Source organism: Crotalus tigris, unplaced genomic scaffold (assembly GCF_016545835.1).
Source record: "Crotalus tigris isolate CLP2741 ecotype Arizona unplaced genomic scaffold, ASM1654583v1 scf7180000017997.644853, whole genome shotgun sequence".
NCBI lineage: Eukaryota > Metazoa > Chordata > Lepidosauria > Squamata > Viperidae > Crotalus > Crotalus tigris.
In genome coordinates, this window is record NW_024096763.1 from 323,145 (window position 1) to 342,500 (window position 19,356).

The 19,356-nt window shown below is 43.8% G+C and overlaps 1 protein-coding gene across 1 annotated transcript in view; it reads right to left on the minus strand.

Moving 5' to 3' along the window:
* Positions 1 to 1,668: 1,668 nt before the first annotated feature.
* Positions 1,669 to 19,356, minus strand: part of PPME1 (protein phosphatase methylesterase 1) — a 24,150-nt gene continuing 6,462 nt past the window's right edge. Inside the window, exons 3-14 of the mRNA XM_039346455.1 lie at positions 16,674 to 16,766; positions 15,379 to 15,436; positions 13,745 to 13,796; positions 13,106 to 13,260; positions 12,760 to 12,850; positions 11,790 to 11,855; positions 9,456 to 9,594; positions 9,194 to 9,323; positions 8,186 to 8,230; positions 5,986 to 6,050; positions 4,206 to 4,273; positions 1,669 to 1,993 (exon numbers count right to left, since the gene is read on the minus strand). Of these exons, the coding sequence (XP_039202389.1) occupies positions 1,975 to 1,993; positions 4,206 to 4,273; positions 5,986 to 6,050; positions 8,186 to 8,230; positions 9,194 to 9,323; positions 9,456 to 9,594; positions 11,790 to 11,855; positions 12,760 to 12,850; positions 13,106 to 13,260; positions 13,745 to 13,796; positions 15,379 to 15,436; positions 16,674 to 16,766 (981 nt within the window). The 3' untranslated portion in view covers positions 1,669 to 1,974. The remainder of the gene's footprint in view (positions 1,994 to 4,205; positions 4,274 to 5,985; positions 6,051 to 8,185; positions 8,231 to 9,193; positions 9,324 to 9,455; positions 9,595 to 11,789; positions 11,856 to 12,759; positions 12,851 to 13,105; positions 13,261 to 13,744; positions 13,797 to 15,378; positions 15,437 to 16,673; positions 16,767 to 19,356) is intronic.

The following is a 19,356-nucleotide window of genomic DNA, read 5'->3' on the forward strand; positions in this document are numbered from 1 at the left end:
TGATGTTCCCTAGTTGGGTCATGAAACGTCTGCAAGAAGACCACCCAGCTCAGAGAGCACCAAGGACCCCACAGTCCTCCTCCTCCTTCTCCCACTGATGATGTTCCCTAGTTGGGTCATGAAACGTCTGCAAGAAAAGCACCCAGCTCAGAGGACACCAAGGACCCCCCAGTCTGTCCTTCCTTCCTTCCTTCCTTTTCCTCCTCCCTTCTAGCACTGATGAGGTTTGGGTAACGAAGCATCTGTAAGAAAATTAACGGGCCGACATATTTTCTGTACACTTATTATATATTATATTATATTATGTGACGACTTGTTGTCTGTAAGAAAATAAAAGGGGAGGGGCTCAACTTATTTCCAAAGGACAACGGATGGAAACTAAGCAAGGAGAGAAGCAACCTGGCATTAAGGAGAAATTTCCCGACAGTGAGGACAATGAACCTGTGGAACAGCTTGCCACCAGAAGCTTCATCACTGGAGGTTTTTAAGAAGCGACTGGACAGCCAGTTGTCTAAATTGGTATAGGGTCTCCTGCCTGAGCAGGGGGTTGGACTAGAAGACCTCCAAGGTCCCTTTTAACTCATTTATTTCTATTTTTCTGAATGATTTGCCTTCAGGAGCTGTGGGTGCTTCATCCCTGGAGGTTTTTAAGGAGAGACTGGACAGTCACTTGTCCGAAATGATGTAGGATTTCCAGACTCAACAGGTGGACAAAAACACCCAAATTCACTCTGTAACATCTGTCTGAACTCTGCGACGGACCGTAATTAAAAAAAAAAAACACACACAAACAGACTTATTTGCAGATTCTTTTCCACTTTATTTGAATTCAAGACACCCGCCCCTCAAAAAAAAAAAAAAAAAAAAGGTTTGGCCACCAGAGGTGAAGAACAGGAAAAACAAGGCTTTGGGGGGTGGTGTGTATCTGTCTCAGTGTGTGTGTGTGTGTGTGTGTGTGTGTGTGTGTGTGTGTGTCTGCAACCACCCCTGAATCGTGCCTCTTCCGCAACACTCCCTCTCCGATTTTTTCCTTCTTCTCCTCCTTCTTTGTTCCCAAATAAGAAAGCAAAGCCTTGATGGATCTGGAATGGGAAGAAGGAGATTGGGCTGCGATGTTCTGGGGAGGGCCAGCAATGCTAGGAAACATCTGGAAACCTTTTGTGGCTGTGGGGGAAAAAAAACGCGCTTGCATTCCTGGATCTAGAAGGTGGGGGGGGGGGAGAGACAGCTTGACGAAGGATTAGCAAATGATTAAGCAGCCAGAAATTCACCAGGGGCGGCTTCCATTCCCGGTCCTGTTGTGCCAGACTTCCTAATACAGTGTTGGTCAACCTCGGCGCCTTTAAGACGGGTGGACTTCAACTCCCAGGATTCCACAGCTGGCTGGGGAATTCTGGGAGTTGAAGTCCACCCGCCTTAAAGCCGCCGAGGTTGACCAACATTGCAGACCCCGAGAAGGCAATTCGCAATTCAAACATGCTGGGCTTGCAACCGAACAGAGCGGCTAGCTAGCCATTTTGGAAACCGCGCACCGGGTGCGCTGGAGGCGCCTGGTTTGGGAAGGCCGCCCCCTTCATGCTTGGGAGAATCCAACCGTGCCTGTCTAAAAACCGTGGCCACTTAACAGAGGAGCAGAGAGCGGGCGAAGCAAGGAAAGTTTGCCGAGACTTTTTTTTTTCCCCAGGCCAACATCCAGGATTAGCAGCCGGGGAGCAGTAAGGGACAAGCCAGGATCTATGATGATGATCAAACTCGAAACATGTTTTTTTTTTTTTTGCCTTCCGGGAAGGATGAAGGAGCCAGGATGAAGAGTCGGCGGGGAAGAAATGGAAACCCGAGCCGAGTCGGAGATGTGATTTTTGTGTCGATGGGTTCGGAGACCGGATGACGGGCGACGGGAAGGAGACGGGACATGCCACGGTGTGTCCGATGTCGGTTTATTTACAAGAGGCGCGGAAGGGACCGTCGGGGGTATTAACAAGCAGGAAAAACACTGCGAAAGGAACAGAAAAAGGGGAATGTCAACCTCCAGCCTCAAGTATCCAAATAAAAGCCCAGGATTATTTTCATTTCGGTTCCCAATTCTGTAATTTTAATATAGAAATGTACATTTGTATAGAGCAGGGGTAGGCAACCTTGGCTCTTTTATGACTTGTGGACTTCAACTCCCAGAATTCCCCAGCCAGCATGGGGGAACTACGGCCCCCTCATGACTCGTGGACTTCAACTCCCAGAATTCCTCAGCCAGCATGAGGGAAGTTTTGGCCCCTTCATGACTCGTAGACTTCAACTCCCAGAATTCCTCAGCCAGGATGGGGGAACTATGGCCCCTTCATGACTCACGGACTTCAACTCCCAGAATTCCTCAGCCAGCATGGGGGAACTAGGACCCCTTCATGACTTGTGGACTTCAACTCCCAGAATTCCTCAGCCAGGATGGGGGAACTATGGCCCCTTCATGACTCCTGGACTTCAACTCCCAGAAGTCCTCAGCCAGCATGAGGGAAGTTTTGGCCCCTTCATGACTTGTGGACTTCAACTCCCAGAATTCCTGAGCCAACATGGGGGAACTATGGCCCCTCATGACTCCTGGACTTCAACTCCCAGAATTCCTCAGCCAGAATGGGGGAACTATGGCCCCTTCATGACTCGTGGACTTCAACTCCCAGAATTCCTCAGCCAGCATGGGGGAACTATGGCCCCCTCATGACTCCTGGACTTCAACTCCCAGAATTCCTCAGCCAGCATGGGGGAACTATGGCCCTTTTATGACTTGGGGACTTCAACTCCCAGAAAGTCCTTGAAAACTTTCCAGACTGCAGCCTCTCAGCAAACTTCAGTAGAACTGGATAAATTTAGTTTCTCTCACTACAGGGCTTTTCAACCTTTTCACCCATTGTGCCACTTTTAGGATATGGCAACATCCAAGTACCACCAGTCGCCTAGCAAGGGGTCAAAAACTTGATGACAAAAAAAAAAAAGGAAAAATTGATAAAGTACAGGTAGTCCTCCACTTACAACAGTTCGCTTAGTGACTGTTCGAAGTTACAATGGCACTGAAAAAAGTGCCCCCCAAGCCACAGCCGAGCAAGACACCGGCCTGCCCGCTCGGATGCGCTCTTCCTCCTGTCCGAGGTTTTCACTGTTGTGAGCATTTCTGTTGAGGATTGGCAGAGGGGGTGGGGTGGGGGGTGTTTGGTTTTTATCCCCCCCCCGTTTGCTGGGTGGTTGCAGCAGGTTTGGGTCGCTTCACATGACCCTGGGACACTGTGACCGTCATAAATATGCATCAGTGGCCAAGCATCTGAATGTAAATCACAAGACCCTGGAGAGGCTGCAACATTCCAGCTGATCGGCGCTTCTTCTGGGCTCAGCAGAAGCACCAGGATCAGCCCTGAGCTCCAGCTGGATCCTGGCGCTGATCCTGGCGCTTCCGCTGAGCCCTGACAGCCCCGAAGCGCCGATCAGCTGGAAAGCGGCACTGATCCTGGCGCTTCTGCTGAGCCCTGACAGCCCTGCAGCTCCAGCCGTCTCTCGCTCAGGCTTGTGCGGTGCTGCCCCCGGTTCAGCTCATTCCCTTCCCTGGCTACCCCTTTTCTAGGATGGTTGCGTACCCCCTGCCAGGTGCCCATGGACCACAGGTGGAACCCCTACCACTGGTTGAAAAGCCCAAGGTAGCTGCTCCACCTTGATTTAGGGTTCCCGTACTGTGTGAAGACACCCACCGTGGATCGCAGACCGTCTTCGGCTCACCAGCACGACGGAACTCAAAAGGGTTCTGTTGCCGAGTGAGCTTTTGTGCGTAAGGCCGTTGTTGCGTAGGTGTTGCCCCCTTTGGCGACCGTCCTCGCTGTGCATGTTAAGTGAATCCCTGCAGTTGTGAATCTGGCTCCGCCAGTGACTTGACTTGTCAGACGGTCGCAAAAGGGGGCCCAGGACGCTGCGACCATCATAAACGTGAGTTGGTTGTCAAGCCTCTGAATGTAAATCACGTGACCGCGAGGGATACTGGAACAATCGTAAGTGTAACTTTCAACGGTTACTAGATGTAAGTTGAGGACTGTCCATACAGCTCTTCACACCAGCTCGTCCCTCCAAGCTCCCCTTATTTTGGGGGTGGCGATTTCCAGATTTCCCTCCCCCCCAAAACTAACAGCTCAACACATCTGGGGGCTCCCTACCGTGACCCCAACTGCCGGCCTTACCATTGAAATCCACCGACGGGCTCTGCAAACCTGTGACGGATCAAGAACGTCGCCACGGCTTCCGCCACCTGAAAGAGAGAGATGGGGGGGGGGGTGGCAGAGATAAAGGAGGCTCTGCCCCTTTCCTTGGGACAGACCCTCCCCACAGACAATGTGGGGCCTCTGCATTCTGCACTTTCCTTGATTTCACCCAAAGAGACCGTTCACACAGACCTAGTCCAACCTTTGCCAACTGAAACCACTGAGGGTGGTTTTCAGAGAACATTAAGAGCATAAGAGAGTTGGAAGGGATCCCAGAGGTCTTCTAGTCCAACCCCCTGCTCAGGCAGGAAGCCCTATGCCATTCCAGATAAATGGCTGTCTAGTCCAGTGGTTCTCAACCTTTTTAATGCCGCGACCCCCAACCGGTCGTAAGTGGAGGACTACTCCACCGGTCGTAAGTGGAGGACTATTCAACGGGTGCAGCCCCGTTGGCAGAATGGGACTTTTGGCGGGCTCAGCAGGGCAGAGACAGCCTGGACAATTCCTATTGGCTTTTGAAAGCCAATAGAATGAGACTCTGTTCAAGAGAGTCTATTCTATTGGCTTTCAAAAGCCAATAGAATAAAAGGGAGTAGCACAGTTAAGGAAAAGGGGGAAAAAATGGCGGACTGCGTTGTTTGGCAACCCCCGTGAAGTGGTCGTTCGGCCCCAAATGGGGTCCTGACCCACAGGTTGAGAACCACTGATCTAGTCTCTCCTTAAAAACGTCCAGTGATGAAGTGCCCACAATTTCTGGAGGCAAGCTGTTCCACTGGTTAATTGTTCTCAATGCCGCGAAATTTCTCCTTATTCCTAAATTGTTTCTCTCTTTGGTTAGTTTCCATCCGTTGCTTCTTGTCCTGCCTTCAGGCGCTTTGGAAAATAGCTTGACTCCCTCTTCTTTGGGGTAGCGCCTGAGATACTGGAAGGCTGCTATCCTGTCCCCCCTTGTCCTTCTCGTCATTAAACTAGACAGACCCAATTCCAGCAACCGTTCCTCATATGTTTTAGCCTCCAGTCCCCTAATCATCTTTGTTGCTCTTCTCTGTACTCTTTCCAGAGTCTCAACATCTTTTTTACATCGTGGTGACTAAAACAACAGCCGTCCTGGTTAGGGAATTCTGGAGGCTGAGGAAAACTAGCTTAGCCTGCCCCTTGAACAAACCTGACATGGTAACCTAGAATCAGAATCAACATAGGGCTGGAAGGGACCTTGGAGGTCTTCTAGTCCAGCCCCCTGCTCAAGCAGGAGATCCTATACCAATGGTTCTCAACCTGTGGGTCGGGACCCCATTTGGGGTCGAACGACCATTTCACGGGGGTCGCCAAACAACGCAGTCCGCCATTTTTTCCCCCCTTTTCCTTAGCTGTGCTACTCCCTTTTATTCTATTGGCTTTTGAAAGCCAATAGAATAGACTCTCCTGAATAGAGTCTAATTCTATTGGCTTTCAAAAGCCAATAGGAATTGTCCAGGCTGTCTCTGCCCTGCTGAGCCCGCCAAAAGTCCCATTCTGCAAACGGTGCTGCACCAGTTGAGTAGTCCTCGACTTACGACCGGTTGAGTAGTCCTCGACTTACGACCGGTTGGGGGTCGCGGCATTAAAAAGGTTGAGAACCACTGTCCTATACCATCTCAGACAAGTGGCTGTCCCGTCTCTTCTTAAAAGACCTCCAGTGTTGGAGCACCCACAACTTCTGGTGGCCAGCTGTTCCACTGGTTCATTGTCCTCGATGAAGGCAAATGACCATGCTACTCACTTTGTCCGGAGCATCCTCATGGACTGCGTGGCCACACTGGGGGAGGACCTGGATCTGGAATTTCCCTGCAGGGAAGAGAGAAGAGAGCCAGGTTGCGCCAGTTGTTAAGGCATCGGGCAAGAAACTGGGAAATTGTGAGTTCAAATCCTGCCTTAGGCACAGAGCCTAGCTAGATAATTTTGGGCCAGCTTCACCCGTTCAGCCCAGTAACTCTCCCAATTGAGAAAATAAGATAGCAGTCACCTTGGAGGGAAAAGGGTTGGCCTAAAATTAAAATAATAAAATAAAATAAAGTGAATTATACAATATAAAAGAAACTAAAAAAATAATAAAAGAAAAAAGAAAAAAAGGAAAGGAAAAAAAGGAACTATAAAAGAAAAAAAAGAAACTATAAAAGGAAATAAAAAATACTGTAATAAAATAAAAAATAAAATAAAATACAGAAGAAACTAAAAAAAAATAATAAAATAAAAATAATGAAACAAAGAAAATAAGAAAAAATAAATGAAAATATAAATGAAAATAAAAATACTGGTAATAAACGTAAATAAAAAAATAAAATAAAATATAGAAGAAACTAAAAATAATAAAAGAAAAAAAGAAACAAAGAAAATAAGAAAATGTAAATAAAAATAAAAATACTGTAATAAACGAAAATAAAAAATAAAATAAAATATAGAAGAAACTAAAAAATAATAAAATAAAAATAAAATATTGAAACAAAGAAAATAAGAAAAAAAAATGAAAATATAGATCAGTGTTTCTCAACCTTGACAATTTTAAGGCAAGTAGACTTCAACTCCCAGAATTCCACAGCCAGCATTGCTGGCTGTGGAATTCTGGGAGTTGAAGTCCACATGCCTTAAAATTGTCAAGGTTGAGAAACACTGATATAGATGAAAATAACAATACTGTAATAAACGAAAATAAAAAATAAAATAAAATATAGAAGAAACTAAAAAATAATAAAATAAAAATAAAATAATGAAACAAAGAAAATAAGAAACAATAAATGAAAATATAGATGAAAATAAAAATACTGGTAATAAACGAAAATAAAAAAATAAAATAAATTATAGGAAGCTAAAAATACAAGAAAATAAAAAGAAACTAAAAGAAAATGAGAAGAAAATGAAGGTATACATGAAAATAAAAATACTGTAATAAAATAAAAAATAAAAGATAGAAGAAAAATAAAAAAATAAAATAAACTGAAAGTTAAGATATAAAATTCAATAAAACAACAATAAAGTAAAATACATACAAAATGAAATAATAAAACATAAAATAATAAAACATAAAATAAAATAATAAAATACAAAATGAAATAAATAAAAAACTTGACTTGACTGCAGGGACTGGCCCACAATTAACGAATGACTCAAAAGCATAAAGTTATTTAAAAAAAAAAAAAAAAAGCACACACGAGACACAGGATGGTGGGATGCCGCTAAATCTGGGTGAATTCACGAATCTTTGATTAAAAAATAAAATTGGCAGGGATGAAGTTCACACAAAGGGCAGGAAAAAATTCAAAATGGCCAAGTTAAGGAGAAGACAGGACTTTGCATAACAAAGAGCGGAGAGCTGTCTCTTTGGGCCATCCAGAGGATTCGGGAGGATCCCTTTGACCTGCCAACGTGGCTATAAAAGGGCTGGTTTTTCTTTTTTAAAATTATTAAATTAAAATTATCGGTGCGGTCTCACAGATACGCAAAAACCAAGCACCAAAGTTCAAACGCCACGTATAACAAATACCCAAAAGAAGACTGTTATCGGTTGATAATGCAGCAAGAAACTGCACCGATGACAAAAATCAAGAATCCAGAAGCCCCCTTTTCTGACTAACCAACTTTATCCAAAGCTAACACCTTTTAATAACCGTGATTAGTTGGAAAAAGGCTACCAGACTCCTGATTTGGGGCTACTCCACGCTTCCACGGCTCTTTCAATGTTCACCCACATTATAGTGATTAAAGTACACCCATTTGGGAAAATCAGGGCTTTAAGAGGCATCTTTTATCCTTTGTGAATCCAGAGAATTCATCAGAAAATAGCCTTTTATGTTTATCGAATGAATGAAAGAATGTTTTTAAAAAGCTCGGCATCGGAGGCATCTAGTCAGCGGGGAAAAAAATGAATTCTTTGAAATGAAGCCTTGTTAAAATCGATCCTGGATCGGAAAGCTGAGAATTTTTACCTTGCATTTGGCCAATAGTCAGATCTTTATCCAGTCTGTCAACACCTAGAAATAAATGGGGGAGGAAAGAGGGAAAGGCACCCATATGTTAATCCGAGGGTCTTGCCAAATTTTGAATTTATTCTTTACATTTCTGAATTCTCTATCTGAATCTGTCTGTCTGTCTATATCTCCTCTCTCTCTCTCTCTCTCTCTCTCTCTCTCTCTCTCTCTCTCTCTCTCCCTCCCTCCCTCCCTATCCATCCGTATCATCCATCTTTCTCCATCAATATCCATAAATGCAGGGGTCTTCCAACTTGGCCCTTTGATGACTTGTGGACTTCAACTCCCAGAATTCCTCAGCCAGCGTGCCTGGCTGAGGAATTCTGGGAGTTGAAGTCCAGGGGTTTTCAAACTTGGCCCTTTGATGACTTGCGGATGCGTGCCTGGCTGAGGAATTCTGGGAGTTGAAGTCCACAAGTCATCAAAGGGCCAAGTTTGAAGACCCCTGCATTAATCCATCTTTCTTTTCTTTCTTTCTTTCTTTCTATTTTTTTCTTTCTTTCTTTCTTTCTTTCTTTCTTTCTTTCTTTCTTTCTTTCTTTCTTTCTCTCCTTTTTCTTTTTTCTTTCCTTCCTTCCTTTTTTCTTTCTTTTCTTTCTTTCTTTCCTTCTTTCTTTCCTTCCTTCCTTCCTTCCTTCCTTCCTTCCTTTCTTTCTCTTCCTTTCTATCTTTCTTCCCTCTTTCTCTCTCTCTTTCTAATCTGTACATACTCACAGACAAGCCCATCTGCAAAACACAACAAAATAAAAAATCTATGCTAGGAAGGTGTGTTGGACCCGTTCGCCCCTTGGCATCGTTTTGTCAAAACAATAAAAGGTGGGATTTAAATAACTGCATCAATAAACCATCATCAGGGCAGGCAACCGTCTTGAGCCTCTTCCATCCAGCTTGCAGAGTGATGGGATGGATTTTGGGGAGGAGGAAGGAAAGAAAACAAAAGGGGGGAGGGCAGCCCCACTTTCCTACCTGCTAAAAGCAGCAGTTTGGGAACAGGGCAATTGAGGAATAGGTTTGACAGGCCCCTGAACCAGCCGTCCCAGTATCTCTCCGTTTTGGACAGCTCAATCCGCCAAGTGTAAGCAGGTTCTTTTTTAATCTGGAGAGTTAAGAGAAAAAAGGGAAAAATATTCAACCAACCCGGAGAAGCCTCCTCGTCACGGTGCCGACAGACGAAATTGGGAGGGGGGGGAAAAAAACCGGGGACCGAAAAACGAAAAACGTTACCCACTTCCACGTTGTCATTTTTCTTCTTGTTGTTCAGGGATTCCCCGTTTTCACCCTCCTCTTCCTTCTCCTCCTCCTCCTCCTCTTCTATAATTCCTTCCACAACGGCTTTGGCGTCCCCGGGACTCGGGGCTTCTTCGCACCTGAAACAAAGAAATGAAGTTTAATTCAGACGTCGACATTGGCAAGCGCAGAAAAATGAGAAAAACCCTGGAAAGTGCTCTTCAACATCTTCATCAACGATCTGGATGAGGGGATAGATGGGGAACTCATCAAATGTGCGGACGACACCAAGCTGTCAGGAATAGCCAACACTCCAGAAGACAGGCTTAGGATACAGGAGGACCTGGACAGACTTGAACACTGGGCGCTCTCTAACAAAATGAAATTTAGTGGTGAAAAAAGGAAGGTTCTACATTTAGGCAAGAAAAACCAAATGCACAGGTATAGTATAGGTGGCACCATACTCAATAGTAGTAACTGTGAGAGGGACCTTGGAGTCCTAGTAGACAATCACCTAAATATGAGCCAGCCGTGTGCTGCAGCTGCCAAAAAGGCCAACACAGTGCTAGGCTGCATTAACAGACGGATAGAATCAGGATCACATGAAGTGTTAATACCACTTTACAAAGCCTTGGTAAGGCCACATCTGGAATACTGCATAGAGTTTCGATCACCACGATGTGAAAAAGAGGTTGAGACACTAGAAAGAGTGCAGAGAAGAGCAACAAAGATGATCAGGGGACTGGAGGCTGAAACATACAAGGAACAGTTGCTGGAATTGGGTAGGTCTAGTTTAATGAAGAGAAGGATGAGGGGGGACATGATAGCAGTGTTCCAATATCTCAGGGGCTGCCCCAAAGAAGTGGGAGTCAAGCTTTTCTCCAAAGCACCTGAAGCAGGACAAGAAACAATGGATGGGAACTCATCAAGGAGAGAAGCAACCTAGAACTAAGGAGAAACTTCCTGACAGTGAGGACAATTAATCAGTGGAACAACCTGCCTCCAGAAGCAGCGAATGCTTAAAAACATTGGAAGTTTTTAAGAAGAGACTGGACATCTGTTTGTCTGAAATGGTATAGGGTTATCTGCCTGAGCAGGGGGTTGGACTTGATGACCTCCAAGGTCCCTTCCAACTTTTATTATTATTATTATTATCGATCATCGCAGTCAGCCAGATGTTCAGACTGGATTTGGCATTTTGTCTACCTATCGAGTCCTTACCCAGGACCTGGGATAGGCAGATGTGGATGTTTGATGGTATTACAGACATCGTCGCAGGATGGAAGCAGTTCCTATTATTATTATTATTATTATTATTATTATTATTATTATTATTATTATTATGGCCAAAGCAATTCTCCCAGCCGACATAAGTCTAGCAGAGTTAGGAATGTTTCCCGTAATGGACTAGCCCCTTTCTCCGTGCTTCCAGAGTCCCATCCCAGAAAGTCCCATTGCCTCCTGAAAAAGCACCTTTGGGACAACCAGGACCTGGATGACTGGACATTTGGCCATGCTCTTTGGGATGGACCCCCTTCGAAGGGTGTGGGAGCAGGAACAGATTTCCAGAAAACGTTGCAGACCACAGGAACCACTTGTGCTTTCGTTGGAGAGGCAGACAACACGGACTCGTCCCCAACCGCCTGTGTCCCTGTCTTCAAGAGAGGCAGGGTGGAAAACATACGGCAGCCAAGAAGGCTCCACTCAGGTGACCCGGAGCACACAGGTGAGCTTCCAGGTGGCCTCAAGGACTCTGTAAAACAGGGGTCTTTGAACTTGGCCCTTTGATGACTTGTGGACTTGAGTAGTCCTCGACTTACGACCGTGGCATTAAAAAGGTTGAGAACCACTGTGTTATAGAATGTATTTTAAGTTTCTGTTTTTCTTTCTGTAATATAAGGTAACACTAATAGCACTGTTGAAGCCAGGGAAGTTGAATCATGTCCATTTTTGTCAATTTAATAAAATTTGTAAAAAAAAAAGAAAAAAAAAAGAAAACCACCCAGCTCAGAGAGCACTAAGGACCCCACAGTCCTCCTCCCCCTCTTCCTCCTCGCAAACCCCATTCCCTTCTAGCACTGATGATGGTACCTAGTTGGGTAATGAAACATCTGCAAACAATGAGCACAGAGACCAGCCGCAGCTACACACACACACACACACACACACACACACACACACACAGAGAGAGAATTTCCTAGCTGGTTGAAGTCTACACATTTTAAAGCATTTCCAGTTTTTGAAAAGCAAGGAAGAGGTTTCACAAAAGGGAACAGCTGAAAGGGCTTCCAAGCACGTAGGAAGGCATGGAAGGAAGTTTATAGAGTCGACGTACTGTTTGACCTGGCCGAGCATGGATACTCTGGCTGATTCGGGATTTCTGATCTGCCCGCTCTTCACACTAGGAGGAAAAAAAAAAAAAAGGGAAAAAAGACCAGCCATCACCAACGCGTAATTCGTAACTGTTGTTTTAACTTTCCTTCAATTTTTTTTATTTTATTTTTTTTAGCAAAGATGGTTTATCTTGAATTTTTTTAAGTCCCACCTGTCCCCTCTCAAAGGAAGGCAGAGTAGCTAATATGGAACTCCGTGCTCCAGTTTTATTTTTATTATTATTACTTTGGCTTGTCACACAGTTGGCCAGATGTTCAGACTGGATCTGGCATTTTTTTCACCCACCTATTAAGTCCTTCTCAAGGACCTGGGGGAGGCAGATGTGGTGGTTTGATGGTGTTAAAGGTCTCATTGCAGGATGTTAGCTGATTTGAGTCAAGCTGCCTTTTGCAATTGACTAATGTGGATTTTGTCAATCCCAACCCAACCCAACCCAACTCAACCCAATCCAACCCAATCTAATCCAACCCAATCTAATCCAATTCAACCCAACCCAGTCCAATCCAACTCAACCCAACCTAATCCAACCCAACCTTACCCAACCCAACTCAATCCAACCCAACCCAACCTAATCCAACTCAACCCAACCCAACCCAATTCAACCTAATCCAACTCAACCCAACCTAATCCAACCCAACCCAACCCAACCTAATCTAATCCAACCCAATCCAGTCCAATCCAACTCAACCCAACCTAATCCAACCCAACTCAACCCAACCCAATCCAACTCAACCTAATCCAACTCAACCCAACTCAACCCAATCTAATCCAACCCAACCCAACCCAATCTAATCCAACCCAACCCAACCCAGTCCAATCCAACCCAACCTAATCCAACCCAACCTTACCCAACCCAACCCAACCCAATCTAATCTAACCTAATGGTTCAACCATCATGGTTCATGCATTACCTCCATTCGATGGCGTTTTCCAGAGATTTGAACGTCTTCGGGCGACTCCGGAGGAAATTCTGCATGCTGTTGAGGGCATCCATAGCTGTCCCTGCACCAATGACAGAGGGGCGTCTGGTATTAAACAAACTGACATGTATCATGCCTGCTGCAAGGTTAGGAGAAGTTGATCTAGAGCAGGGGTCTTCCAACTTGGCCCTTTGATGACTTGTGGACTTCAACTCCCAGAATTCCTCAGCCAGGCACGTGTGCCTGGCTGAGGAATTCTGGGAGTTGAAGTCCACAAGTCATCAAAGGCCGAAGTTTGAAGACCCCTGCTCCAGAAAGGAAAATGGTGGCAACTGACCTTCCACAACGTCAATCATACAGAGGCCCAACAAGCTTGGCACCAGATTGGACGCGGCTGTGTGGACAGCGATGGCCCCTCCCATGCTGTGCCCAATCAGCATAATGGGAGGGCAGAGGTCGCCATACATGACTTCCACCACGTTGCCAACGTCTCTAGAAAAAAACATAAGAACGGGAGAACGTAAGCTGTGTCCTGCTGGATGGGACCCCAGACCCATCTTGTTTGTTCTTCCAACTGCCCAAGGAAGCCCACTGGTCTCCTAGCACAGGAGTATCCAAAGTTGATGACTTTTAAGACTCGTGGACTTCATCTCCCAGAATTCCCCAGCCACCAGGGATCTGCAAACTTGGCAACTTTTAAGACTCGTGGACTTCAACTCCCAGAATTCCCTAGTCACCAGGGATTTGCAAACTTGGCAACTTTAAGACTTGGGGACTTCATCTCCCAGAATTCCCCAGCCACCAGGGATCTCCAAACACCGCAACTTTAAGACTCGTGGACTTCAACTCCCAGAATTCCCCAGCCACCAGGGATCTGCAAACTTGGCAACTTTTAAGACTTGGGGACTTCAACTCCCAGAATTCCTCAGCAACCTTAAAACACCCCCCCCCCAAAAAAAATTATGGAGCCACATACTTGGACATTGTTTCTGCAGACAGATCTTCAGGATTACGCACTTTTGTCTCCCCTGCAACAACAAAAGCAGCTCAAATGAAAAGAAGTCTTAACTGGAATTAAAAACATTTCTCCTCTATGCCCTTATCGACCAACCATATTGGATTGCATCTGAATTTTTATTTTTTTTTATTTTTTATTTTTTATTTATTTATTATTTATTATTATTATTATTATTATTATTATTATTATTATTATTATTATTAATTAAATCAGACAAGGGGCAAAAGGTGTTGACCGTTCTATTTCTGTTTGCACGTCTCTGTGTTTTGCAATTTTTTTTCTCCAGTTCTTTCTCTTCTCTTTGGCAGTCTCCAGCCACGTCCACCGTACAGACTTTTGTGTCTTGCAGTTGTTAAGTCTGGGGTGTGATATGGCAGGCGCCTGTCTGTTTGAATTCTGAAATTGCCCAGAGTCCTGGGATACGATGTGGGTGGCAAATACATTTTATAAATAGATAAGCAAGCATTGGGTTTCTTCGTTTTTGAGGATTTTCTCTATTTTATGGCCCTATAAATTCTTCATTATTATTACCGTACTTTCCGGCGTATAAGACAACTTTCTAGGCATGCGACTCGGCGTCGAAGACGGGGTCATCTTATACACCGAGTCGTCTTATACGCCGGAAATTACGGTATATTATATTATTTATTATATTATATATTATAATTTATATTATAATTATAATAATTATACTATAATTATATTATATATTATTATATTATATTATATTACATTACAGTATATTATATTATTGTCAACGCTGCTAATATTGAATATTCTTGCTTTGACAAAATATGCAGAACTGTCTGGTATTTTTAATTCAGATGAGAGAGAAAAAGGAGGGGAAATAACAAAAGCCCAGGAAAAGGAACGGAAGTGAATCTCTTCCCTCTGGGCTAATTGGAAGATGTGACTTGTGACTGCAAGATAAGGGAGGGGTTTAGCAAGAGAAGTTAGATGCCAGCAAGAGGAATTCAGATTCTGGCATAAACCTCCATGATGTGCCATCAATTTGTAACACTGGTAATAAAGGCTTTGGGATAAACATGCCTGGAAGTTCTTTGAAGTGTTTCATTAGTCGGAACCATGACAATTATTATATTATATTATATTATATTATATTATATTATATTATATTATATTATTATTATGGTATGGTATGGTATGGTATGGTATGGTATGGTATGGTATAGTATAGTATAGTATAGTATATTATAATATATAACAGTGGTTCTCAACCTGTGGGTCGGGACCCCATTTGGGGTCGAACGACCATTTCACGGGGGTCGCCAAACAAGGCTGTCCGCCATTTTTTTCCCCTTTTCTTTGGCCACGCCCCTGGCACCCTGTGATGTATAAGTGGTTGGGGGTCCCCACAACATGGGGAACTGTATTATGGGGTCGCGGCATTAGAAAGGTTGAGAACCACTGATTATAATATAATAATATAATATAATATAATATAATACAATACAAAATAACAACAACAACAACAATAATAATATAATATAATATAATATAATATAATATAATATAATATAATATAATATAATATAATATAATATAATATTGGTTGGGGGCCTCTGCCTTACCGTGTCCTCTTAGATCCAAAGCAACGATTCTGCACTGGATACGGCTGACAATGGCAGCCTGCAGGGATTTAAAAAAAAAAGGACTCAGAGTTATAAAATCAGAGGAATAGAGGTAGAGCTCTTAAGTAGTTAAGGTCCCACCCTTGTAGACAGGATGAGACCCCAAGAATGATCCAGCCCAGCATTTCTCAACCTGGGCAACATGAAGACGTGTGGACTTCAACTCCCAGAATTCCCCAGCTGGCGAAGCATCCAACTGACTCCTAAGTAAATACGCGAGTCAGGGGCCAAGCCTCCGAATTTTGATCACGACCATGGGGAGGCTGCAACGGTGGTGTGAAAAATGCTCGTAAGTCACTATTTTTTCAGCATCAGAATTGAGGGGAAGGGACCTTGGAGGTCTTCTAGTCTAGCCCCTGCTCAAGCAGGAGATAAAGCACCCAGTGATGAAGCATCCATAACATCTGAATGAAAGCTGTTCAGTGCTGTTGTAACTTTGAATAGTCACTAAGTGAAATGTGGTAAGTGGAGGACTACCGATAGATAGACACAGATGATAGATATAGATAGATGACAGATAGATATTAGACAGATGATAGAGATAGATAGAAATTAGACAGACAGGTGATAGATATTAGATAGACAGATGATAGATGTAGATAATAGATATTAAATAGACAGATGATAAAGTTAGATAGAAATTAGATAGACAGATGATAGATAGATATTAGATACAGATGATATAAATTAGATACAGATAGATATAGATCTTAAATAGACAGATGATAATTAGATAGACAGATAGATATAAATTAGATACAATGATAAAGATATTAGATAGACAGATAGATATAGATAAATTAGATACAGATGAGATAGATAGATAGATGGATGGATGGATGGATGGACGGACGGATGACCTTTCTTGTCATTTTTTTACTGTGGGCCCAACGGCACACATTGAAAATGAAATCTGGTTGCTTGCTCTCAAAGTATACACATACATAACACACATTTAAGCATACTATATATAACATACGTATAGACCTACACCCTTACATATAAGTAACATATCAATATAAATATTATAAATATTAGTACTTACCAAAGGATATTTGGGGCTCAACTGTGGTGGTAAGTCCAGCCCACCCTATATAGTTGCGTGCCTACAGTCTTTCTGAGGGGGTCGATGGGTGGTTTTAAAAATCTGGCCCCGCCACACACAAGGAAGGAAGGAAGGAAGGAAGGAAGGAAGGAAGGAAGGAAGGGAGGGAGGGAGAGAGGGAGGGACTTACCGTGAAGACAGCCCAGGAAAGAGCCGAATGGCCTCCGCCATGTAGAAGCAGCAACAGGGGACCCTCAGACCCGCTCTTGTAAACTCGAAAAGTGTATGAACAGTTAAGGATACGACAACCTTCTTTGGAAACACTTGAGGTTTAGAGAAAAAAGGAGGGGGAGATATAATACTACTACACAGAATCATAAAATCCTAGAGATGGAAGGGACCTTGGTGGTCTTCTAGACCAACCTGGATTCTATCCCTCTGCATTAACAGAGGGATAGAATCAGGATCACGTGAAGTGTTAATACCACTTGACAAGGCCTTGGTAAGGCCACACTTGGAATACGGCATCCAGTTTTGGTCACCACGATGTAAAAAAGATGCTGACACTCTGGAAAGAGGGCAGAGAAGAGCAACAAAGATGATCAGGGGACTGGAAGCTAAAACATATAAAGAACAGTTGCTGGAATTGGGTGTATCTAGTTTAATGAAGAGAAGGATGAGGGGGGACAGGATAGCAGTCTTCCAGTATCTCAGGGGCTACCCCAAAGAAGGGGGAGTCAAGCTATTCTCCAAAGCGCCGGAAGGCAGGACAAGAAGCAACGGACGGAAACTCATCAAGGAGAGAAGCAACTTTAAAACTAAGGAGAAACTTCCTGACAGTGAGAACAATTAACCAGTGGAACAACCTGCCTCCAGAAGCAGTGAATGCTCCAACACTGAAAGTTTTTAAGAAGAGACTGGACAGCCATTTGTCCGAAATGGTATAGGGTCTCCTGCCTGAGCAGGGGGTTGGATTAGATGACCTCCAAAGTCCCTTCCAACTCTATGGTTCTGTTAACCCCCTGCCCAAAGCAAGAGACCTCCAATCAACTCACCGGAAAAAAGAGTTTTAAAACTTCAAACTTGAAAAAAAACTTTTCAGTTTTTGTTTAAAACAAGCGGTCTAACCAACTTGATTGTTGCCGTTAAGAGGCCGTCCTCGGTCAACAAGCGTAATGGGGCCTGCCCATCGCGGTCATCAATCGTGACGGTCGTAAACTGGGTCGCCCACGCGACGAATCCCATGTTACAACGTTTCCCCCCCCCCCAGTGGTCACGAAGCAAAAAAGCAAATGTAAAGCAAACCACGGGGCGGCTTTGCTGAAAACTGGGCGCAAATGCTAATTTGCAAGAAAACCATCGTTAAACCCTGATCACGTGACCACAGGATGGCTACAAATGCAGGGTTACATGACCGGGAAGAGGGGGGGAGACGGGGTGCAGCCATCAGAGTTTCAAAACTGGGTTGTTCAGTCTCCCCAGGGAGGTCAGTCGTAACTTCAAAGAAACCAATAAGCCATCGGTCGTAAATTGAGGACTCCCTGTATGAATTTATAGAGCTGACTTACAGATCCGTAGCTCTCTTCTTGTACAAGTGATACCCCACCATTCAACTGCTTTGACACTCATCCAATTTGATCCCCGACACCATTTTTGACGAGAAAAATGTGGTCCCAAAACTCGTCGTTTCTTTGGTACATATTTGCCCAAGCAAGAGTTGTCGTCGTCGCTCGCCTTGTGACTCGCTATCCAGCCAAAACAAAGGTGGATGTGTTAAGTCACGCAGCAGCTGTTGCTTTCTGCACCTCCCCTTGCAGTCTTCTCTTAGCTGCACAAAAATCTTGTGTATTTTGGCACTTTTTCTCTCTCTCTTAGTACAGGTCAAGGGAAGTTTTTCATTTTATTTCACCTAAGTATTTATTCAGTCTTAGGTTTATTTACTCATAAGAAGTAATGCTATACCGGCACAACCCTATCTTTTTACACATTCTTTTTTTCCTCTATCAGTACAGGTAAAGTGAAGTTTTCCTTTCATTTAACTATATAATAATAATAATAATAATAATAATAATAATAATAATAATAATAATGATGATGATGATGGTGGTGGTGGTGGTGGTGGAAGGGACCTTGGAGGTCCTCTAGTCCAACCCCCTGCTCAGGAAGGAAACCATGTACCATTTCAGACAAATGGCTGTCCAGTCTCTTCTTAAAGACTTCCAGCATTCACCGGTTCTAGAGGCAGGTTGTTCCACTGGTTAATTTTTCTCACTGTCATGAAGTTTCTCCTTAGTTCCAGGTTGCTTCTCTCCTTGATGAGTTTCCACCCATTGCTTCTTGTCCTACCTTCAGGTGCTTTGGAGAATAGCTTGACTCCCTCTTCTTTGGGGCAGCCCCTGAGATACTGGAAGGCTGCTATCATGTCCCCCCTGGTCCTTCTCGTCATTAAACTAGACATACCCAATTCCAGCAACCGTTCCTTGTATGTTTTAGCGTCCAGTCCCCTAATAGTCTTTGTTGCTCTTCTCTGCACTCTTTCTAGAGTCTCAGCATCTTTTTTACATCGTGGTGACCAAAACTGGATGCAGTATTCCAAGTGTGGCCTTACCAAGGCCTTATAAAGTGGTATTAACACTTCACGTGATCTTGATTCTATCCCTCTGTTAATGCAGCCCAGCACTGTGTTGGCCTTTTTGGCAGCTGCAGCACACAGCTGGCTCCTATCTAAGTGATTGTCCACTTATTAATTGTTAAGTTTATTTCTCCTGTAAAATAGATGCAACTCTGTCTTTTTATATATTCCCCCCTTTTTTCTCACCAGTACAGGAAAAGTGAAGTTTTTCTTCCCTTTAACTGTTTATTAATCGTTGGGT